Genomic DNA, 25270 nt, shown 5'->3' on the forward strand with positions numbered 1-25270 from the left:
ACATCAAATCAAGTTAATAATTTTCCTTTGTGAAAGTTTCTGAAAGGAATTACTCTTCTCATGCCCTTCTTTAAATCTAGGGGAAGTTCAATTCAGAGCTGTAGGGTCAGGCCTGGCCTCCATTGCCCTTCACAGCAGAGGGAAGTCTCAAACTGAAGAAATGAACCAGCAGCTCCAAAATGATGGATTTTGCCTTTAAAGGGTACAAAGTCTTCTGATCCTATAACTACATGCCTTAAGTAGAGGCTCTCCAAGACAGGTTTAATGGGAACACTGGGATCTGGTAGTGCAGGACTTCCCACAGCGTCAGCTGGGCTTTTCTGAAAAAATATGATAAAAATGAGGGCTGTGAGAGTCTGGGTGGAGCTGTGTGAGAGAGAGTGTGTGGCTGACAGCATTTTTCCAGGAAACTGGACAGTGGGCCCATGATTTCAGATGCTTTACTAGTTCTGATGAGCAAACCAGGCTGGGTGAGGCCCAGATAATGCCTGTCCCCATTGTTAGAGACTTTCATGTGGTTTAGATACAGAGCATTTAAATTGTTTTGGATGAGAGACTTTAATGAGATGGCAGTTTTGGAAGTGCTGGCTGTAATAGCAGTGCTGTTAATATTACTGTTTTTGGCGTGGCAGACATGAGAAAAGTATTTTTGGAGCCAGACATCTGAAGGCTTGCCAGGGGGTAGCATCTCTTCTTTCTGTCTTGCTCTGCATGTGGCTTTAACTTGCAACCATTATTCCCTCTGGGCCAGCAAACCATTTTGGCTAAAAATTGCCTTGGATGTGGGAGACAAGGATCAGCTTCACACATGTGGGCAGAACCCACACATCTCATTCCTGCCAGAGATAAGCTGTGAGGGTGTTTCCTGAAATATTTCACTTGATGGAGCAGAGGAAACGTTTTTTGAAGGGAGAGGTGCTTTAAAGAAAGGAAGGAATCTGTAATTACATAACTTTCATTGCTGTCAGCCTGCATTTTAATGACTTTTATTTTCAGGTAGCAAATCAGTAGAAATCCATCCTCAAATAGTCTGTTGGCTGCTTTACTCCAAAGCATAAACATGGTTTTTTATCCATTCTGTATATTTATATTTGAGAGCAAAACTCTCCAAGAAATATCTTTAAAGTTTTGTTTTTGTTTTTGTTTTCTTAATAAGCAAAAATTATAAATTCTTTAAATAGACTGAGGATATGAAATTTCTGTTTCAAAGATACTGAATGAGATTTATTAATCGTTAATAGATATTAATGAGCCCACTGTCAGGAAAGCAATGCAAGATATTAAACTTCCCTGCTTTGAAGAGTTCTGCTCTCTGAAGGGAATAAAATTGAAGTAATATAGGAGAATTACCTTGAAAGTTGGGAGTGGATGGTTCTGAATGCCTCTTATCACCTTGATGATGATGATGATGATGATGGTTGGTTCAGCATCCATGGGTAACAGATCTCAAAGGTGAAATTTTGCAGCATGTTCCAGATGGATGGAGCTGCAGACATTGTGAGTGTGGCTTCTGGTTCAGGACTTTGCAATAAAGGTTTGCCAACAAGAAATGAGGAAAAAGCATCATTGTTTTAGAGCTGTGTGAGGCCTCTTTTTTATGCCTGAAACTAGATCTTAAACTGATAGACAGACACATGGATAGAAATAACTTCATTTTCTGAGTGAAGATTGGTGGCCCTTTTTGAAATCTGGGCAAGCCTGAACTTCACATCTGAGTAGGTGGCTCCAGAAGGAGCCAGCCTGGCCAGCCTGGAACTTTCAGATAACCAGCACAAGCAGAAATATTTCCCCTAAATTCAGCTTTAGCCTGGTAGGCCAAAATATCTCCAAACTGACAGAAGTAGTTTAGTTTCGACACTGAGGCTGTTTTGCAATCTTCCCCTCCTCACACACAGGTGCAGTTTGGCTGCTATTTATCACTTTAAATTGTCCCCTATCAAATACGAGAAGTGTTATGAGTAGCTGGGATGAAGTGCAGGCTCTAAGGAAGACAGTGATAGAACTCCCCTGGCTTTCACAGAGACAGGTTTTAACCCTCACCCTCTTTTTTTTTAGCTCTCTGTATATACTTTTGTTGGTGATGAACTGTATCACTCCTCGCTGTTTTATTTTGGCAGGCTTCAATGCAAGATAATAGCATGTATTTTTAAAAGTCAAGTTGCTAGCTTTGTAAAAGGAAATTAACTACTCACTTCTAAGCATAATTAGTCTATTAAAAAAAAAAAAAAAGAAATAGAGTCATCCAGAGGGAGATGACAAGATAAACTGGTGAGTAGAGCTCTTAAGACCAAGTGTTTGAGTATATTTTAACAAACTGTTTAAGTTCTAAATATTGTATTTTTTTTTCCTTAATTATCCATGGACATGGAGTTGTTTCTGCATATTTGTACAGATACTATTTTGAAGTAATTCACACATTGCATCAGTCCATTTATAGCTTGAGCAAGCCCCAGCCTGAATTCACTAAGTTGGTTTAAAAACCTGTACTCAGACTGCGGTACTGGTGAGTTCCCTGCATTTCCTGTAGTAGATTTTGTTAATGGATGATTGAAATTGTCCAAGCTAGAAACAAATCCAGCAGGGCTCATTTTGGGATCATCCTGTGCAGAACTCCCACAAATAAATACTCAGTGAAAAGTCACTTGTATCCTCAGCCTCCAACACATCACAACACTGCCATAATTTTACATCAGTCACCTTAAAACGTGCCACATCAAAAACTAAAAATATTTACTTTTTTTACAACAGTAGAATGTATGGATTTGCCATACTTATTTTGGAAAGTTGAGGTAGCACACAGGCTGGTAATTCCTTTTCTGTATGGAGTTATAAATACAGTCACTAATTGTGCCACATTTTAAGGAAGATGGTAGAAAATTCTGCTGAATTTTTACTAGCAGTGTTTATTTCCTCTTGAAGATAAGTGATTAAAAATGAGCTTGTGAAGTGTCAGAAATGCCAAACAGTAAATACTTTTTTTTCAGTATGAAATACTTGCCTGCATTGATTACTATATTTTGACACATAAATGTGGTGGTGTTCACAGGGGTCCCAGGATGAGGGAAGGGATGAGAATCTTGACTCCATGTTGCAGAAGGCTGATTTATTATTTTATTATATATATTATATTAAAAGAAAATGATATATTAAAACTACACTAAAAGAATAGAAGAAAGGATTTCATCAGAAGGCTTGAAAGGAATAGAAAGGAATGAAATGATAATAAAATCTTGTGACTGATCAGAGAGTCCAAGCCAGCTGACTGTGATTGGCCATTAATTAGAAACAACCACATGAGACCAATCCCAGATGCACCTGTTGCATTCCACAGCAGCAGACAATCATTGTTTACATTTTGTTCCTGAGGTCTCTCAGCTTCTCAGGAGAAAAAATCCTAGCAAAAGGATTTTTCATAAAATATGTCTGTGACAGATAATGATAAAGCATTATTGTGAGGAATACATTATACAAAACCACATGTGTAAACTTTGTTAAGTTAGTAGTGATGGAGTTTGACATATGGGAGGCTTGGGAGATTCGGATGAAAAGCATTAACCCTGACACTTGAGGTTTTTTGTTTGTTTTTTTGAGGTTTTTTTTTTTTTTTTTTTTTTTGTTTGCTTTTTAAAAGAAAATGTATACACAAATTAATAAATCTTAGGGGTTTTTTTAAGCTTTCATTTCACCTGCCTTCAGAAATCTGTAATGCCTGCATTTAAACTATTTATCTGAAGTTCTTTTTGGAGAATCATGGAATCATCAAGGCTGGAAAGCCCTCCAGGACCATCCAGTGCCACCCCAGCCCCACCAGCATCACCCCTATCCCTGTCCCCAAGGCCACATCCAGACTGCTCTGGGACAATTCAGTGACTCCAAACCTCCCTGGGCAGCTCAGCCCAGGGGAAATTTTCTTTCCCAAACTCCAACCTGTGCAATTTGAGGCCATTTCCTCTCATTTTTTCCCTGCCCCTCCTATCAGGAGTTGTGCAGAGCAATGAGGTCCCCCCTGAGCCTCCTTTTCTCCAGGCTGAGCCCCTTTCCCAGCTCCATCAGCCTCTCCTCATCAGATTCATGTTCCAACCCTTTCCCAGCTCCATTCCCTTCTCTGGACATACTCCATCTCAATGTTTTTTTTTTTTTTTTTTTTTTTTTTTCAAGTGAGGGAATCAATGTCCTTTTTGTTTGAAGTGAGGGGTGAGGGACTTTGCTCCTCCAGTGGGAGGGAACCTGACATTTTTAAGGGCAAAAATAACCTCAGCTGAAAGCAGTTGCTGCAAACGACCCAGGAAACACAATTCCTACAGCACACACACTCCTGATTCCCTGCACAGATGCTCTGCCAGTGCTTTTTCCCTGTTTTTTTCCCATCTGCAGGGCTGGGAAGCCTTTGGGAGGAGGGCAGGGCTGTCCCGGGGCAGTGGCCCTGGAGAAGCGGAGCTGTCCAGCACCTCCAGCTCCTCAGGGCAGGGCTGCTGCTCCGAGAGGGGACGGGAAAAACAGGAGAAACAGGAGAAACCTTCACCATTCCCCCAGCAAACACTTCCCTGCTCCACAGCTGCTCCCAGCATCGCTTTTGAAGCCTCCCCGTTGGCGGGGGCTCGGGGGGCACCGCGCACGGCTGACATCATCCACAAATGTTCAGCACAAGTGGGGCTGGGCTGGAGGAAGCTCTGCTTTGGAAGATGCTCTTGGAAAGGCTGCAGCCTTCAAAGCTGGCTCCTGAGCCCTGCCCTGTGATACACGGCCTTTGTTTTGCATAAATGTTTGTTTTAATGAGGTAGCGCAATGCAGATCGTCCAAATCAAAAACATGTGATGCACCCTAGGCAAGAGAAAGGCAATAACTACACAGATTTTTGAGGGGGGCTAGTCATACCACAGGCTACCATTATAACTGAAAAAACAACAAGAATTTTAATATAGCTGTCTGGCCAAATATATTAATTTAAATTGAATGGCTTTTTCTGATATTATAGCTGTGAGGCACAATGTTCTACTGGCAGGCATCTTCAAAACCTTTTTTAGAAGATTTGCTTCAAATTATTTCTGTGCACCAGATCTTGATGGTATGTGCATTTGGGAGTCTGACCAAAGGGGGGAAAAAAAGCTTTTGATTAAATCAATGACCTTTCCTGGAGGTTGAAAGAAATGGAGATTGTAATACAAAAAGCTGCCTCCTCCAACAGTGTTTTCTTCAAAACATTTATTTTGAGCTCTCCTCCATTAACCTTGCCCTAAGTTTTTCACAAATGTTTGTATCCTTGTGCCAGCACAGAAATATTCTTTCCCACCAGCAAATCCTTTAAAATAAATTTCAGTCATTTCCGTGATTATTTCCCTAAATAATTTCCTGATCACCAGTTTCCATTCTTTGCCAGAGAATCCTGATATGTTTCTCCAAAACCTGGCAAAACTGGTTTCCCTCCGCTAATTGGATGTCTTGGCAAACTAGAGACATTCTCCTCCTTGCTTGGAGATGAAAAGTGTGATCATGTCTTAATTATTTTCCGGATTGATTTCACTTGATAAAAAATAGCATCAAGTCATCCTGGCAAATATCTTTGCACTTTGTAATTATTCCATGAAGCGAAGCTCTGGGAAGCCACCAAAGCTGAGAACAACGTGGAACATCCTTCCCTAGAGGTTGATGTTCATGAAAGTTGAGTCTCACAAGGAGTGCAATACCTTGTAGAATATTAGGTTGGCTGTTATTAGATTAGACAACAAAAGCATCACAAATTTCACCAAAAGACAGAGGCTTAATAACATCTCCTGTGTGGAGATGCTGGAGGATAAACTTTGCTTTTGTGCTCACCTGGGTGGCTTCATTTTCACTTGGGTTGGGACAACCCACAGACAGCTTGGAGGAGCCTCTCAGTGTTTCTTTCAAACTGTCAGGGGTGGATTTTTGTTCTCTGCAGCCCAAGTTGTCTTTGAGAGCAAAGAAATCTGAAGCGACCCTTTTTAGGAAACACACTTCTGTTTTGGTTTTTGGGTTTTGTTTTGTTTTTTTTTTTTTTGGCTTGTGGATGTTTGATATACCATAAATTATAGAATCCCAAAATGGTTTGGGTTGGGAGGGACCTTAAAGCCCACCCAGTGCCACCTCTGCCATGGCAGGGACACCTTCCACTGTCCCAGGCTGCTCCAAGCCCCAATGTCCAGCCTGGCCTTGGGCACTGCCAGGGATCCAGGGGCTCCACAGCTGCTCTGGGAATTCCATCCCAGCCCCTGCCCACCCTCTCAGGGAACAATTCCTCATTTCCAAGACCCCATCCATCCCTGCCCTCCTTCCTCTTAAGGCTATTCTCTCTTACTAATTCCCTAAAGACTATTTCCTGTTTCTATATCCAATTTTTGATGAATTTGTCTACTTACCTGAATGTTTGGTTGAATTTCCAACTCTATCATTGGAGTGTTTGAAGTTTTTCTTCTGAATACATGCCCTTGATTACTTGAAGTTCAGAGTTTTGGAGGACTCAGAACTATGGCTCAGCTGATAAGGTGGTGTTCAATCAAAGGTTGGACTTGAAACAGAGATGGATTTTTCTTTTATCTGTGCCCCTAGCTGTAATTCTCCCAGGGCTGGACCTGGAGAGGTGCTGGTCCCCCAGGACTCTGGGTGGGAGACTACTTCTCTGCTAGTCCTGCTCCTCATTTTCTGGAAACTTTCCGTATAATTATTAACATTTTATTAGCTCTCCATATGGGATTTTTGTTTCTTCCACTGATTCCTGCAATTCCATGTATTTCTACCTGCATTTACCTACCAATCTTGGATTCAGGAAGCAGCCAAAACACATGCTTGACTTTGAGGATAAGCTTAAAATTCACCAAGTGTCTTGCAAGTGTCTTGGTTTGAGAAACCAGGTGTGTGCTAAGGAAGGCAGGAGCCTCCCCTGAAATGGAAAATGTAAACCCCCTCCCTCTGAATTATTATAATTTTGAAATTAAGGGGCTCTCAGGCAAAGATATGGGAGTAGGAATAACAGTTCTTTGCTAGGAAATTTTAAAATACAACTGCAGTTGTACCAAAAAGAAAGAAAACACTGCCAGAGTGAGACCGTGCCCTGTCCCCCTGTGTGTCAGGGTGGTGTCCCAGCCCCATCCCAGGGGGGCTCAGCCCTCCTGCAGTGCCAGCTGTGGCTCTGCTGCAGCAGGGATCCTGCACAAGGGGGGAGTTTTCCTCTGCAGCTCCAGGGCTGCTGCAGATGGGCCTGGGCTCCCTCTGGCCATGCAGGGCAGCAGAAAGCTGCTCCTCTGGCAATGCAGGGGGCAAAGGCTGCTGTGCTGTGCCAGGCCCAGATTGGATCCAGGCAGGAATGCTTGGCTCCTCCCCTGGGCGGAGCATCTCCCCATGGGATGCTGGGATTGGATCAGCCCTGCAGGGACACTCAGTGGCCATGGACAGCAGAGATCTCCTGCAGGGAGGGTTGGCTGTGGGAGAGAGAAAGGAAAAACTGCTCCAGGAACAGCAGAGAACTGCCCCAGCTCGGACAGATGGAAACAGAACACACAGCCCCATTTCCAACCTAAGACACCAATTGTAATGGGGTTTGAGCATCTGCTTAGAGTGAAATCTAAAATTAAATGTCCTTCCTGAATGAGGATGTTCTCTTAGTCAGCCCCTGCTTGCAGTGCTCAGCCTGGGCCCTGGCTGTCCCCAAGTGTGTCAGACACGCCGGATGCTCTCAGAAGTGGTTGATCTGATGAAAGAATTCATCTCCGAGTCATAAAGAAACCACAAGTTTCCTTCACTTTCAGTCTGCTGCTTTGATATCCTTGGTCAGCAGTTCTCCTCAGAAACCATCCCCCAGTGAGATCCCATCCCTCATGATCTGGTTTATGCAGCCTGATTTCCCCACTGCATGAAGATTTTGTCACCCAGCTGTATCCTCTGCATTCCCTTCCTTGGATATTCTGAATATTTGGGGAAGGAGGCTCTTCCCATTGTCTTGCCCAGGGAATCTCCATGTGATTGAAGCCTGAAATAACACAGTGATTAGAGCATGAATTTATGTGTATCATTTCCATAAGGTGCTTTAATGCATGAGATTAGTGTTAATCTGGAGGCGTTCCAATTTAAAAACAGTTTAATAACTTTAGATAAATAAACAAATAAAAATTTTAAGTGTAGGAAAAAATGCTCCCCTCTTATGGAGAAAATTAACCTGAGGGAAAAACTCCCTCCAAATGAACCTTCACCTGTAGCAGCTGAACGTTTTGTTAAGAGCTGAACACATGAAAATCGTCTTTGTAATTAAGGAGTCAATTGTTTTGAGTGCTTTTTTGCAGTATTTAGATTAATAACATAAACCACCACATATGATTTTGGGTATTCATGGTGCACAAAGTTCTGCGGTGTTCCAATTTAAAAATGGTTGAGTAACTTAAAATAAATAAATAAATAATTTTTTTTAAGTGTAGGGAAAAAGGCACTCCACTCAATAAGAAAATTAACTTGAGGAAGAAAATCCCTCCAAATGACCTTCATCTGAAACAGCTGATCATTTTGTTAAGAGCTGAACACACGAAAATCATCTTTGCAATTGAAGAGTCAATTGTTTTGAGTTCTTTTGTGCAGTATTTAGATTAATAACATAAATCACCACATATTATTTTGGTGCACAAAAGTTCTGTGGTTTGGTATAGGAAGCTTGAAAAAGCCATGTTTACCAACCTTACTTGAACTAACTGGTATCATCTTATTTGTTATCCCCTGCAATTCTTTTTTTAAAGGACAATTTCTGGAATGACAGCTGAGTAACATCAGCCTTGCTGTAACTATTTTTGCGTTTTTTAAATATTCCTATTAGAAGCTCAAGCCAGAAAAATACCCCAGTTTTTGGCAGTTGATTAGAACCACTGACTCTGATTTTTGACTCTGCAATGACATGGTTCTGTGTCAAATAAGGCATTCCAAATTCTTTCCTCGTGGAGAGAGCTGTGTGGCTGGCAGTGTCTCTCTGGGCGTGCTTGGATCCTGCCTGTGATGTTGGCAGATGCTTTGGTTCTGCACATGCTTGGCTTGAACAAACCTGCACAAACACAGCTTGCAGAGAAATGCACTCCTTCATCACTTTATCCCTGTGTGCTGTCAATATTCCAGTGGCAAACAAAGCTTCCCTGACCCCCAGACCTGGAGCTGCCCATGTGGAGGATCTGGGGAAAGTCTGGGATTGAAGCTTCTGATTCAGGAAAGTGTCTGAGAAAGTGTCAAATTGTCCTTCTGGTGTTTGCACTTCCTTCTGTCCCACCTCTCACAGGAGAATTGAGGAGCAAGTGGGAGGTTGAGCTCTGGAGGGAGGCACTGGGTGCTGAATCTTCTCCTGGCACTGCTGTGTTGGGAGTTCAGGGATGCAGATTGTCCTGGTTTGGAAAGACAGGTGTCTGCTAAGGAAGGCAGGAGCCTCCCCTGAAATGGAGAATGTAAACCCTCCCCATCCCTCCGAATTGCTATAAATTTTAAATTAAGGGGCTCTCAGGCAAAAATATGGGAGCAGGAAATAACAGTTCTTTAATAGGGAGAAGAAAAAGAAAAAATAAAAGGATAAAATAAACCATGCAGTACACTAAAACAACACTGACAGAGTCAGAACCCAACCTGACACCCTGTGGGTCAACGTGTTGGCAGCAGCCCCATTGGAATTGTGGCTGCAGCCCTCCTGCAGTGTCAGGGGTGGCTCTGCTGGAGCAGGGATCCTGTAGAGAAGGATGTGTTCTTCCTCTGAAGATAGGGGAAGCAGAGGCAGCTGCTGTTCCTCTGGGGAATCCAGTGGAGAAGCCGTGCTGGTATCTCAAAACCTCTGGATTATATCTGGGTAGGAATGCTTGGCTCCTCCCTCTGGGCTCACATCTCCCAATGGGATGTTATAGTTCTTATCAGCCACGCAGTGACATTCAATAGTCTCTTATCAGCAGATGTCCCCTCCGCAGAGAGGTGTGATTGTGATCACTCAAAGAGAGAGATAAAGCAAACTGCCCACATGACAAAGGTAATCTGCCATACAGATGGTAATGGAAAACATCTTGCATTGCATTTTCCACACAGATGATCCCTGTGCTGAGCCTGAGCATGTCCTGGGCTACTGTGGGCAAGGGATTGGGGGTTCCCTCCTTGAAAACTTGGAGAATCATCCTCCTTCCTTCCTTTGCTTTCAGAAGTGCCCTGAAAACCAACTGTGGAAACCACTTAAAAATACCAGCTCAAGGGAATGCTTAGTGTTTTCAAAGCCTGTGTTATTTTTTTGAAACCCAGCAAGTTTGTCCTGAGCTAATAAATGTCTTCAGCTGTCCCCAAACCCACATTCTTTGGCAAATAACTGCATTGCCCATAAATAAATATGGTTTCACTGAGCTGTGATGGAAGAGATGCAGAGTGGTGAGAGAAAGTCTGGAAAGTCTGGAACCTTGGAGGGGAAGGAGCTCTTTGTTTGAGTGTTCAGGTGTTAAACCACCTGGCCACCTTAAATATCTGTGTTTATTTGGCAAAATAGGCTGATCTGCTGAGAAACTCCTGAGGCTGTCCTGGCTCTATCAGCAGCTCAGGGTAGAAGGTCGATATTCCACATCAGGCAGGAAAATCTAGGTTTTCTGAAATTTTTCTGCATTTTTTCACCTGCTGTTTAAATCACCTGAAGCTCTGACGGCAATGATAAATCTCACACTGGACATACAAACCAGTGGCTTCAATCATTTGTGCATGTGGGGTGTGAAGGGACCTAACCAGGCTTAATAACAGCTACAATGAAACATCTCATAAAAAGTGAAAATTTAAAAAAAATAACGCCCCAAACCTGTGAAACCACATCCATAAATTTGTTCCTTACATTTTATGTAGTCTTCACTGAGCTCAGTGAGAACGTAGCCTTGTGTAAAGATAAGCCAGCTGTGAGTCTTTGCAGGACTGCAGTTCATGTCTGTGGAGTTATTTTCAAACCCAAAATGAGATCATTAAGAAGAAATCCAGCAGTTACGGTCACCAAGTGACACATCACAGGTACCAGCAGTGTCCTTTGTTGAACCTAGGAACTGAAAAGCTATGAAATATTACCACTCAGCTAAAACATAAATCTTGGCTACTTTAAAGTCTGAGGAAAATTTTTCTACTTTTTCTTTCCTGTTCTCTTTTTCCTTTTTTTAATGCCAGATCATAAAAATAAAATGATGATGGCATGAATAACATTTTTTCAGCCCTCCTACCATAACCTATTTGCCACTTACAAACCAGAATGGGTTGGGCTGGGAGGGACCTTAAAGCCCATCCAGTGTGATAAGTATTTTTAATTTAATTCTGTAACTGCTATAAAACCATGTAGCTATGGCAGGGACACCTTCCACTGTCCCAGGCTGCTCCAGCTCCAATGTCCAACCTGGCCTTGGGCACTGCCAGGGATCCAGGGGCAGCCACAGCTGCTCTGGGAAACCTCTTCCAGTGCTTCACCAACCTCACAGCCAGGAATTCTTTCCCCATATCCCATCTATGCCCCCACCATTCCCTGTGTGCTGTCCCTGCATCCCCTGGCAATTGTCTCTCTCCAGCTTTCCTGGGGCTCCTCCAGGCCCTGCAAGGCCACCCTGAGCTCAGCCCAAAGCTTCTCCTCTCCAGGCTGAACAATCCAAATTCTCCCAGCTTTTCCTCATGTCTTGGTTGTTAAAATGGAATTGTGCAGGATTCTGGTTACAACTGGATGGGGGAACAGTGGATCACCCCTCCATCAAGATCCCCAAATCTTGCTGGAGGCACAGACTTTCCTCAAGGACATCCTGTCCAGATTTCCACTACTCCTCTTGGGGAAATGCAATAGGAATTTAGATCCAAATGTTTTAAGCAGTCCCTTCTGTAGACCAGTCACCATCCTGCAGTGTGAGAAATTCTGGGAATTCAGAAGTGATTCAAAGTGCCCCATTCCATGGAATGATGCTGCACACAGAATTTAATTCCTTTTCTACTGGATCCCAGCTAATTGTGAGTGGTTGTTGGGAAAGTCACGGGTTACCAAGGTAATTCAGCACACATGTTGTAGCAAGCTTTTCACACGTGTCTGGCAAGCCTCTCACAGTAGGAGAAAGCTTTAGGGATTCTTTCCCCAGCCTTAAATCGTGCATTAAATCCTATCAATTATTGGTTCCCCCCCTGTTTCCACTTCTGCTCATTTTTTGTTATTGGGCAGCACTTTTTGTGCCTTGTAACATGATTAACTTAGAGCCTTCTGAAACTCAGAATTTCCAGTTTGCAGAAAACTGTCATATTGTGTCATTTGGTTGAATTCCCAATGGGTTGAAACTTTACTCCCATGGGAGCTAAAGAAGTTTTGCCATTCATGTTGGTGGAAGCAGGACATTGTCTTTATTTTCATTTATATCTATTTATTTCTTGATACTATATTCTTATTCTATATTTATTTCTTAAAGCACTGTGAGACCTACAGAGTGCTTTAGATACAGGTAAAAAGGTTGTGATGATCGTGACAAATCCCAGGTCTGTAAAAACTCTGAGTTAGATTTAACTTGGCAATTAACTATATTCAGTGTTCTTTTTCTAAATGCGCATAGTTTTTATCCATTAAAGTAAATTAATAGTCCCCAGGAGAAAATATTTTGGTTTATTGTTGCCAAGTCCTTTGATTTCACTCTATTACTTTAAAGATAATAATCTCATTTTCTTATATGCTGTTGGAAATGTCTTTCTCTAGACGTACTGAGGTTTGAGAATGCAGAAATCAGATCAGGTAGGACTTAAAGTGGAATTTCTTGTGTGTTTGGAATACTTGGTATTTGACACCAGGCCTTACAGATCCAATGTGATCAGTAGTTTTAATTTAATTTTGTAACTATTATAAAACCATGTAGCTAAGCAGTGTTAGTTAAAAGTGAATTTTAAACTTTTTTTTACCTCACAGGCATATGGTATTAGTAGGTCTTAGCAAGAGGCAGAAATATCAGACAGTTTCAGAAATGTGTGAATTTTATTTTACTTTTTGGATCACACACCCTGGTCTTGGGAATATTCCTAGAAGATGTAACATCTTCCAAAATGCTTAATTTCTAATGAGTTTATTGAATCTTGTGACAAAACAGAGAATTTCCCTTTGGTGGAGGACAGCTGTCTAAGTGGAAAAAGTCTAATTGACACTGAGGAAAAAGATTGATGGGAAATCAGGGGTTTTTTTTTCTGTTTTTCAAATATTCAAATTACAATTGAATTCATGATTAGTATTTCACATCCTGAGGGTTTCTGTTTGTGTCTGCTGAGTGTGGGCATGGACCTCAAGGTGCTCCAAGAGTGGCAGATTTCAGTTTTAAAAAATGATCTGGATTAGCCCTGGTCTTTCGGGGTCACTGAGTTTCAAACACAGATATTCCACATCTGTTTCTTGTTCACAGCCACTAACAAAGAAGTACAATATCAGGAGAGTCCCAAACAGCAGAGTGTGAGAGACACTTTAATAGGTTCCATTCTTGATGAAAATCTTGGAGCAGCCTCACTAATACGGGGTAGAAATCCAATATTCCAGACGTTTTTGCTGTGTGAAGTGGCCATCAATCCAGGGATGGGAGGACTTTGAAGGACACTGACAAATAACCACTTCAAACCATTGTGTAGTTCAGTTAAAATTACCTAAAACATTTGGAAGAAAGTGAGGAAAAATGTTGGCCTTTGCCCTAGAGGTTGCTTCTTTTTTCCATGCAGAGAAGTTGCTTTTTGGAAAAGTATTTTGGTTTTGGTGTTTTGTCTTGTTTTGGGTTTTTTTTTTTTGTGTGTCCTGTGTTATCTTTGTCACTTTACCAGCTTTAAATTAGCATCAAACATAAAGGTTTTCATATATATTTCATATTTCATAAAGGTTTTCATCAAATATAAAGGTTTTCATATCAGTGGCAACTTGGAGCTGAAAATTTTCAGTGCACTCTAATTTATCAATTAATTAATCAATCCACACAGCACTCCTTTGGCATTTGGTGGTACAACTTGATATTTCAGAGGTGGGAAATTAAGGAAGAAAGGAAGGAAAATTTAGATGGGATTCATTTCATATAAGCAGAGTTATCCAAAAGCTGGGAATAGCAGATGTTCCCTTTGTAGGGAAGAGAAGAGAAATACTTTAAAGGTTGAAATTCATCTCATCTTTTTCAAGTAGCAGTTGTAGGTGCGATTGAACAAAACTATGAAGGTGGTTGTGTTGGGAATTGCAGAAATCTTGAAGAACTAGGGTAGTTCTGACACCTGCACTTAAAATCCTTCAACTCTGCTGAAGTGAATCCCACTTCAGCAGAGAGGAATTCAATTCCCTATCTGCAATGAGTGTCAGCACTTCCCTCTTATTAAGGACATGAATTGATTGTTGAAAATAATTCCAGTGTCATCTAAAGAGAGCTTCTGTTTATTATTTATTATTATATATTTTAATTAATTATTTATTTATTATAAAAATAAGATCAATTTATTATCAAAATTCATTTATTCGTTATTATTATTATTATTATTATTATTATTATTATTATTATTATTATTATTATTATTATTATTATTATTATTATTTCCCAGCTCTGTGGTGTTTGTTTCATGTAGCCACTAAAGCTGGTCTCCAGTAAAGGTGGGCAAACAGTGCTGTAGCCACCAAAAATATTTTCCCTGGTAAAATTTTAGGTAGCTTGGGTCACAGATAAGGAGTTGGTTAATGAAGTACTTTGATTTTCACTCTGAAAACTTCCAGGGTTTCTTTTCTGTAAAGCTTTTTCCATGAGGAAACAGCCCATTGTTAACTGCCGTTATTTCATGAAGTAATGTTAAATAAAAAAGGTGTCCCCAAATCAGGTTCTCTCTCATGTTTTCAGTTCTGCCAGTGAGTGAATTCATTGTGAGAGGAAGGAAGGTGGGGATGGGGGAAAAGTCATGGAGGGATTGATGGCTCACATGGTTTGGGGCAGCAAAAGGAAGGGAAGCAAAAGTGGGAATGCACTAAGGACAAGCAGCCCTGAGTGCAGGGCGCAGAGCGATTGGGGTGCCAGGGCAGCAGGAAAAATCCTTTTTTAAAGTATTCTCTGTACTGAAAGGCATCAGTGCTGACCTGGGAAAGAGCTGCTCGTTGCCTGGAGTGGAGGAAGTTCCTTTCCAGGGGCAGGGAGCACCATCTAGTGACCACAGGGCTGCCCACAGGGCAGGGAACAGGGAAAGCCGTGGGGACATTCCCTGCTCCTCCTCTCTGCTGGCAGCGGGGGAATTGAGAGGCACAAAAGCTTGGAAGCAGTGCTGGAGGAGAGGATGCTCTTTGTGGGATGCAAGTTGTGTCACCCCTGTGATCAGGCAGTGATAATTATTTTAATTATGTGCCTTTATGGGCTGCTGGTGTCCATGCGGTGTTTGGATTTTGGGAATGCAAGTGCCTGGCTCCTGGAGCTGAACTCCACATTTCCAACCATGGGGCAGTGGGTGTGAGCCCATCCCAAAGCTGTGTCACAGACATATTTTCTGAAAAATACTTTTGCTAGGCTTTTTCTCCTGAGAAGCCTCAGAAACAAAATGTAAACAATAATTATGTGCTGCTGTGGAATGCAACAGGTGCAACTTTGATTGGTCTCATGTGGATGTTTTTAATTAATGACCAATCACAGTCCAGCTGTCTCAGACTCTCTGGTCAGTCACAAGTTTTTATTATCATTCCTTTTCTATTCCTTTCAAGCCTTCTGATGAAATCCTTTCTTCTATTCTTTAGTATCAATATAATATAATATAATATAATATAATATAATATAATATAATATAATATAATATAATATAATATAATATAATATATAGTTTTATATTATCTATATATTTTGATATAATACATATAATTTTCTTTTAATATAAGATGAATAATAAAATAATAAATCAGCCTTCTGAAATATGGAGTCAAGGTTCTCATCTCTTCCCTCATCCTGGGACCCCTGTGAACACCACCACGGAGCTGGATCCCTTTTTTCCCAGGATTTTGTCCTGGTCCCTCAGACCTGGTGCTGCATCAGAGCCACTCAGGCATGGAAGGAATAAGTTCCTGCAGCAGCCCCAAGGGCACAGCATTCCCAGGGTCAGGGTTCCAGGGGGTCTGGGGAGCAGAGCCCATCACCCCAGAGCTGCTGGCCCTGCAGCCCCATATTGGAATTCCTTTCTCTCCTGGGCACGTGTTTGTTTCACTGTTAAAAGCCTGACTGTGAGACCTTTCTTTGTGCTGAGGGGAGATTTTACCCCTCTGTGGGCAGATTCACTGATATTTTCATCAGAAAACTGGGAATTAAAGGGAGGCAATCCAGCTGAAGGTAAGAGTGTACTTAACTCTCACACACCAAACTGGGCATGGCCAAACTGGAGCTGCATTTTGGCAAAATGCTGAATTCTTTTGAGAGGATTGAGACCTCTAGAAATGTGTCTTCATGTGCCATGAAGTAGCAGTAAATGTGCTTGGACTTTTAAAAACCTGCTTCCAAAAACTGCAGTGCAAATTCTTTTATTGTGCTCCAGTTTTTTGATCTGTAGCCTGGTTCTTTCTAGAGAAGAGTCTCCTTTTTACCTGGAAGGTTGGTGAGAGGAACAAAACTCACTTCTTTTTTCTGCTGTCTTTTCTCTTAATAGTCACATCTGCAGACACTGTATGTACTCATACCAAGCACAACATAAAGATGAATGGATCTCTAGTTTTCCAATGATATACCCAGAGCTTTTTGAGCAGTTCAAGGGATGAAGGTCACCTTATTACCATAGCAGAGTGTGTCTCTAATCTCTTGGTCAGCCCAGAGCAGAGTTCTTCCTTTACCTCCCACACAGCAAGAAGGATTAAAGACCTATTTACACAAGGAATATTGCAATGTATTTCCTTCATATTTCATAGAATCCTGGAATGGTTTGGATTGGAAAAGATCTTAAAGATCTTCTGATTACAACCCTCTTTTGTGGGCAGGGGCACCTTCCACTGTCCTAGGCTGCTCCAAGCCCAGTGTCCAACCTGGCCTTGGATATTTCCAGGGATCCAGGGGCAACCACAGCTGCTCTGGGAATTCCATCCCAGCCCTGACCACCCTGCCAGGGAACAATTCCTCATTTCCAAGATCCCATCTAAACCTGCTCTCAGTGTGAAGCCATTCCCTGTGTCCTGTCACTCCATGCCCGTGTGACAAGTCACTCTCAGCTGAACCCGTGTAAAATGCATTTTAGGTGTTCAGGTGAGTACACACATACTGAGCATATTTCTAGTACATCCTAGAAAGGATACAACAAGCAAAACAACTTTTCTGTTTGGAATTTAATCTTCATTTAGGACTCAGTCTGATTTTTTTTTTTTCCCTGCATGATCAAACCCAATCTTCAGGTCTGTCCAGAGCCCTGTTGGTTTAAGCAGGCTTAGATCAGCATAGATTGGATCCTTCAACTCCAGTTTGGAAAGATCTTCTCTGAAGAGGGAACTCTTGAGTCCTAAAGGTAGAAAGCACTCCAAGCAGAGTTTAAGGGTGTTCAGGAAAGAGTTTAAGCTCAGCTGTAACTGTAAAGCATGTGCAAGTGCCTGCTTTGATCAAGACACTTCAGCACATGTTCAGTGTTAACACATGCTGGGGAGTTTTGCTGCTCTGCAGTTCCCAGATGCAGGCTGAAAGTAGGAGAATATTCCAGCTGAAAGGAGGCAGGACAACTTAGGGTGACAAGCTTCAGAGAGAAATTAGAGGGGGGCATTAGGTGACTTGTGGGATTTTTTGTCCTGTTTTTATTCTGTTTGTTGACCAAGTTGTTCAAACTCACAGACTGTTGTTTCAGACAACAACGCAGAATTGCCTAACATAACAAAAGCATATTTTTCTTTCTGTTTAACCTTAAAAAAATCAGAAAAGAGAAAAATTACTGGAGTGTTTGTACTCTTTTTCTTTTGCAACTGGATGATGGTGATTTGATAACCCAATATTTTCCTTGCCTCACAGTACCAAAGCTCTGCTTGCAATTGGATTGGCCTCAGCGTAAGCACTCAGAAATCTGCCTGTGGGTATTAGTTTGAAAGTCAAATAAACTTCCCTGGATTCTTTGGCACAGAATGTGTGCCAGCTTCAAATGGCAAAATCCTTACTGGGCTGTGGGCTCTGTAAAACTTATATAATAATAATAGAGCTCAGCAGTGCTCCTTATGCTTCCAAAATCCTTGTGTAAACCAAGAGGAGGTTTGTGTATATGGAGGTGGGATGGAGAAGAATCATTACTAAAAACTGCTTGTGAATGAATTTGTTAGATCCTCTCCACTGGGGAGCTGGAACTGATACTTGCAACCTCTTGATATATTGGAGGAAAAACCAAAATATCAGGGGCTTAACTGGAGTGGAAGTCACCCAACTGAAACATTATACAATGCTTTGAAATTTCAAGAGAAAGGTTCTAATCTTTTGGCTGTCTTGCTCATTGTTTGGAGATGAAAAGGGAGGAAATCAACATCCCCATGAAATACAATTACTATAAATTGCTTTCTTTTCATACTGTTCATAATGAAAATAGGAAAGTTACCTACTCTGCAGGAGCACTGTAGTTTGGTGGAAGCAGACTGCAAGAGCACATTCAGCAGTGCAACATGCATTTCTACATGAACCAACTAATGGAGAATATAAAATATTGTATAGCAGTGCTGACTCCAGATTGCTCTGAAGCCATGAAAAATATTCTTTACAGTGGAAGAATGGAGAGCTCCTTAAAGTGAACTCTAAAACTGAGCTGATCTTGTGCAGGGAGTTGATCCTGAGTCCCAAAGATTGGATTTGACCATCTTGGAGCTCTTTCCCACATTAGTGGTTCTGTTTGTCACTGCTGCATCCAGGGATTCCCAGCTCTGTGGTCCCCATGAGACACATGGAAATGGGAATTTCCTGGATCTGGCAGGGCCATTCCCACAAGCAGGGGAGGGTGGATGAGCTTTTGCTCTGCCCTGGAGGACAAACCAGTGAGGGACTCTGTGTGCACCTCTGGGAAAATGCATTTCACCTTTCTTGGGTTGGCATAGGAGGGGAGAAATGAACTGGGACTTTCTGCTGTCTTTGTGTGGAAAAACTGTGTGTTGAATGCCAGCACTCATCACCAGCTACAGAACAGACCTCCCATTTCCTTTTTTTTCCTAAGGTTGGGAGAAGGCGGCATTGGGAGAGGGTGAGGTCATCATTCCATTAAATAATGCTGCAATGAGCCATTCACTATTTCTTGCTCTTTTTATTGTACCAGAGTCCCTGGTCAGGGGGCAGGACCTTACTACGGCTGGAATTATCTTCCAGGCAACCTGTGCATGGTTGGGTGTTGTCATAGCAAGCAATGAGAAATTATAAACCTGTTAGAGCAGGACCAGCTTTTAAAAATTTTTTTATAAAAAAAATTAATGAATTCTGACTCGTTCTGATTTTTCCTTCCATTTTAACGGGTTGTATTTTTAAGCTTTTCTCTTCAGGCTGAAAGCTCAGTATCTCTTGACACCAGGAATTGTATATTTTATGAAAATATAGAAAACTGTGAGGCTCCTAAGTGTGAAAGGGTTGTGCCAGCACTGGATCCTGAGTGGAATACCCTGGCTGGTACTGTGGAAGCACTTTGCCTTTCTGACATATATTTTTTTTTTAAAGTTCAGGTCTCTTATACAAAGGGACAGGGACAGTGTTTTGTTTGCACAGCTGGGAATTCTGGGGTGCCCCATGACTGCCAAGTGCTCTGAAAGGACAAATAAAAATATAACACTGAATAAAAAATGGCCATCACACTCTAACCAGGAAGGGACCTGCCAGTGAAACCATCTCATTTCCATTCATGGATAGAGCTGTGAATTTAGGGAAAAACATGGAAGATTTAAGACTGTTTATGGCATTCAGGCATCTGCTTTTGAAGTTTTGTCATTTGGTGACTTCCTCTCCTCAGTAAGAAAGAGACATCAAAATCAAATTATTGTCCCCGACCTATGTGCTTGTTCTCTAAGGAAAAAAGAAAGTGCTCAATCAGATAGGCTGGAGAGTGTCAATAGCTCAGGAATGCAGGAATGAGGTTAATGGACAAATATAGACGTGGTGTAAGCAGGCCCAGGCCTCATTAACATATTTGGAGTTACACCCATTTACACCCAGCCTGGCTTTGGCCCTGGATCAGCAATTCCCCAGGGACCAGCCTGCATCAAACCACTGCTGAATTTGGCCCATTTCATCTGACATCTGCATCCTGCCTCGAAGTGGCCTGTCACACTTACTGCACATCACATCACACCTGCCCAGCCGGCCACTGGCAATTGACTTTTTTGTTTAAAAAAAACACCAAAAAACCAACAAAAATTAAAAAAAAAAAATCAGTCACATATCATCAAGAAAAACAACATTGTTTTAGGACTCTTATCTCTTCACTCCCAAATATCCTGTTTCTTCGAGCTGCGGTGGCCAGGACCAATAGAAACCTCTTCCTGCCATTGGCTGACTTCATTTCCCAGAGTTAGCACAATCTCATCCGCTCTAAACAACCTCATCAAAACTTCTTTCTGGTCAGAGCGAAGCAATAATTATTATTAGCAATTATTAGCGATCAATAATCTTGATCACATTATGGCAAGCACTATTAAGGTAAGGAGGGGGGTACCTTTTTTTGGTTGGAATTTTTTTCTCACTGCCGTGTTCTTTGGTTTCCTTTATCAACCTAGATAAGTTAGAATTGGGCAACACCCCCACTGCCACAATAGAGGACAACAAGATTTCCTTTGTACTGCCTAGTAAATTTCCTTTTTCCTACTCCAACCATCCGCAAGGCTTAAAAACTTCAAACTCGGAAAAAAAATTGGGTTTTTTAAATTCACTGTTCAGTGGTGTGGATTGCATAGACGAAGCCCTTTTGTGAGAGCTTCTGAAATTTCTTGTAGGTATCCCTGGGACGACTTGGATGTGTTTGTGGACTGCCATGAGGGGAGAGGGTGTGCACTGCAAGGAAAAACCGGGCTCCTAAAGGGCACTAAACTTTTGGATACTTTGAAATGTTTCTCTTGCGGATGGGGACACAAATGGGAAGGAGAGGCACCAGCTCTTGTTTCTCTCTCTCATGCAGGTGTTAATTATGTGCTTTTCTAGAAACTCTTAACTTTAAACTCAGGACTTTTCTGGATGTTGTTTTAATGGTGGTGGGAAGATCTCGCGGGCGTGTTCTTTTTTTATTGTTTTAATTTTTTGGACAATAAAAATCTCCTCTTGGTGCATAATTTGATCTCAGAGCATGGTTTGTCGGCTTTGGGTTGTTGTTTTTTTTTTTTTAAGAATGGCTTTGCTGAGTTTTTTTGGGCTGTGTCACTTAGAAAGTTGAGTAAATCTGTCTGTCTAGTTTTTGTTTCTTTGGACAGCAGTTACCAATAGAGCAATAGCTGTGATTAATTGCAGAATGTAATGGCAATTAAGCGATTTCTGATAGCGAAACTAATTTTACATAAAGAGCATGGATAGGGAGGACTCTGCTGTGTTGTTTTATCAGGTTTGGGATCAAGGTATTGTCGGATTCAGGACTGAGGTATTTGTTTTCGTTGTGGCATTGTCTGTTTCTGTACTTTTCTAATTATCTCAGAGATTTAACGAGGGGTATGGAATATCTGGCTGTTGGATAAGAAGGGCTGCAGTTGGATTTTTCAGTAAATTCTGCTCCAGTGTTTACATTTCAGAGATCATTTGATGCTTTTTGTTACAGTTTTGGGAAGCTGACAGTGGTGCCCGAGGGCAGTGCGATTGAAAAGTCAAATGAACCTTTTGTTTTTGTGTTTTTGTAATAACTGATGTTTTCATGAGGCTATCAATAGAGACATAGATCTTACTCTCCTCTGCATTGCTGGCCAGCATCTGTTAAATGCTCAGTACCTCCTGAAACTGAATTCCCTTTGGTTTTGGCCGTGCATTTCAGAGCACGCAGGACATGACAGGCACCTAATGAAAATCTTGAGTTTCAGGGAGTCAAGTTTGGGCTGAAAGGAGGGCTGTGCACTGAGGTTTTAATGATGGGTTTGCTTCTATTAATCAGAATATTGATACAAATTTATTTTGAAAAATAATGGCACCCACAAGATAGGACACCGTTTGCTCTTTAGGTAACTCCTATTATTTATTTCCTTTATGTTTCATACTGACTGAATTTTAATAGGCTAGAAGATGGTTAAATGATACCTAATTGTTGTTATTTAACCTCCACCTTACACTTAGAGAGCTGTTTTATACAGCCTGGTAATGCAATGTACTCAGCAAAATGGAAAAATGTACAATTCTCTGTCCTCATCTGGAGTGTGAATCTTGCAGGAGATCTCAGACAACCCAAAATGTTGAGGATTTTGCTGCCCAGGCTGCTGGGAAGGCCTTACATACTGTAGCAAGAATTAAAATTTTATTTTTGCAAGTGCAAAATGTGAAATGACTGGAAAGAAATGACAGGTGCTTTGTATTCGAGGTGCAGGAAATGTGCTCTGACATGAGGCTGAGACGGTCCAAAGATTTTCAATTCCTCTTCTATGGGGAGTGGATAAAGAAGCCTTTTAACTGAAGGGTTTCTGAAATAAAGACATTCCCTTTGAAGGCCAGGCAGGTGTTTGTTTAGATTTTGCTAAACTGTTACACACACATATATATTTAATCATATAAATATTGAATATAATGGCTTGTGTTGTCTGCTGGCGGTGGGTACCCCAGCTCTCCCAGTGTGGAGAGCCTCATCTGGGAATTCACTGACTTCTTCGGGGAAGCTGTGGAGCCACTAAATTTCAGAATTAGGATGGGAATCCTTCTGAATTTGTTTACAACGGGGCTGAGACTTCTCGGAACCTGCAAAGGTGACCTTCCAGTCAGGCTGTCTGATTCATCCTTTCCCTCTCACCACCCTGCAGATGGACCCGTGGGACACGGGGGCTCAGCAGGAACCCAGCTGCTGTCACTGGGGCTCTGGGCAGGCAAACCCTGATGGGACATTCTGGGGGCTATGAGATTGTGGGTGCTGTGAGATTTTGGGTGCTGGAAGATTTTGGGTCCTGTGAATTTTTGGCAGCTGTGAGATTTTGGGTGCTGTGAGATTTTGGGAGCTGTAAGATTCTGGGTGCTGTGAGATTTTGGGAGCTGTGAGATTTTGGGTGCTGGAAGATTTTGGGTCCTGTGAATTTTTGGCAGCTGTGAGATTTTGGGTGCTGTGAGATTTTGGGTGCTGGAAGATTTTGGGTCCTGTGAATTTTTGGGTGCTGTGAGTGAGTTTTTGGGTGCTGAATTTGACATCCTGAGCATGGTTTTCCCAGAGGATCACTCTCTCCTCACCCCATGCCCTCCTCCTGTTGCCCCCTGTTCCTTTTTCCCACTGTGGTGGAAGGTTTGTCCTGAAGAGGAGGAAGAGGAGGATGAAGCAGCAGCTTTTTCCCAAGCTCTGACATGGATAAATAATATTAATCTGAGTTCCCCACTGGACCATCCTTGCCCAGGCCAGGGATCTCTCCCTTGGATGGGGAGAGGTCAGTGCAAGAAGCTGTGCAGAGGAAGGTGCAAGAAGGAGCCTCCCCAAACCCAAAATTTTGGGTTGATATTTCATATCCCAATACCTGGTGCACACTCAGCTGAGCTCTCTGTTATGTTTCTTTGGCATTTTGGAGGATGAAATGTGGTTTTTCAAGTGGAAAAAGTCTCCTTAGAGTGAAGATTTCAGTGCTGACAGGTTTCCCTCTGGCTCAGGTGGCGTCTGACAGCACTGCAGTGGCACAGCAGTGCAGAGCACTGAAGCTGAACATTATAAAATAAATGCAGTTATTTGTATTTATTAGTCACACTAATTACTGTAAATACAATTTTAGAACATATCTGAATTGGACATCAGTCTTTTGTTTGTGTTTTGCCTTTTTTTTTAAATAGAATGGAGCAAAAATTAATTGAGTTACCTTGAGGTGCAGTAAAAATAGTTATCCTGGAGGTCATTTTGGTGTTTTTTTCCCATTAAATAGAAAAAATACAACTATAATTCTAATTCTTGTCATGTTCAAGTCTTGCTCTGTTTCTCTCTTCTCCTGCCAGTGCCATTATGCTTATTCTTAAAAAAACTTGTCAGTAAGTTGACTTAATTTATTGGTTATACTTGTGGATATTTCTTTAACTTACACCTAAATAAGCTCACATCCACTCTTCGTTATTATTTGCTGAAGTGATGTTCATATGGAATCTGTGATTTCAGGGAGAAAAAGTCTGTGTGTTTGATAAAGGACAGGAGAATCTTTGTGGTTTCTGAGGCTTGAGGGTGAGGATGCACTGATTAAAGCAGAATATAGGAGGCAGGATTAATTTTTTTTGAGGAATCTTATTCTGTGCTTGTCTCTATACCATTAGTTTTTTCTCACTTTCTTTAGAAACTCCAAGTAGTCACTGAAATCCTTCTGAAAGCTGGAGACAGTTAAGAAATAAATCTGTTCTTGGCATATGGAAATGTTTAAGGCTTTGTTTAGAGGATTGCATCTGCACTGAGTCCAGCAGAGCTGACACAGTAATTTGTACTTTTGTTCCTTGCATTACAACAATTGTAAAGATCATTATCTTTTTTTTCCCCCCCTCATCTGAGTTAGCAGCTGATCCAATGGCATATTTAACTTGTTTAACTTTTTAATATATTTAACTTTGTTCACTTTATCAAAGCTTGTAAATCCTTCCGTTGGCTTTGGTGATGTTGAACATTTAAACATTTAAATTTTCTGAGCGCACACCTTAGTGCTTTGGTGAACCAGAGACAGCAATAGAGCCTTAAAGCACTTACCCTGATCCTCCACTCCTCAATCCAAACTTCCACCAATTTCATGAAAGTTTTATCCCAATAAAGGCAGCAGAATCAGAGCTATAATTATTTCCAGGTAAAGCACTATTTCTGACTCAAATACAAATGTGCAATTTCAAGGCAGAAATGAACAGAAGTTATTCTGGGGGGATTTTTGTGTTGTTTTCTTTCGCTTTTAATCAGCAGTCATTTAACTCAATTTTGTTTGTGTCTTCATATGCCAAAACCAAGTGAAATATAAGGATTTTGCTTTCTAGAATTAAGTCCCCAGGCAAGGAACAACAGCTGGAAAATGCATATGTTTGACTGTCTGAGCTTGTTGGTTTGTTTGTTTTTCCTGAACAAGAACTACATTATCCCTTAACAAAATGTTTTTCAGCAAGTTCCCCGTGTTACAAAAGGCCTTTCAGAAATAATGTTCAAAGAAACAAGTGCTCTTGGAGAATGACTTGCTGGAAGATAAACACAGAAGCAGTTTTGCAAAATGTCA

The 25270-nt window shown here is 41.5% G+C and overlaps 1 protein-coding gene across 3 annotated transcripts in view; it reads left to right on the top strand.

Moving 5' to 3' along the window:
* The window catches only part of ERG (ETS transcription factor ERG), a 150242-nt gene that overhangs the window by 64072 nt on the left and 60900 nt on the right, over positions 1-25270 (top strand). Inside the window, exon 1 of one of the 3 annotated variants that reach the window (XM_058823044.1) lies at positions 20442-20588. The exons of 1 other annotated variant lie outside the window; for it this stretch is intronic. In XM_058823044.1, the coding sequence (XP_058679027.1) occupies positions 20571-20588 (18 nt within the window). In that variant the 5' untranslated portion in view covers positions 20442-20570. Of the gene's footprint in view, positions 1-20441; positions 20589-25270 lie in introns of those variants that run through there. One more of the 3 variants, XM_058823037.1, reaches the window with a different exon arrangement.

Source organism: Ammospiza caudacuta, chromosome 2, assembly GCF_027887145.1.
Source record: "Ammospiza caudacuta isolate bAmmCau1 chromosome 2, bAmmCau1.pri, whole genome shotgun sequence".
Lineage (NCBI taxonomy): Eukaryota > Metazoa > Chordata > Aves > Passeriformes > Passerellidae > Ammospiza > Ammospiza caudacuta.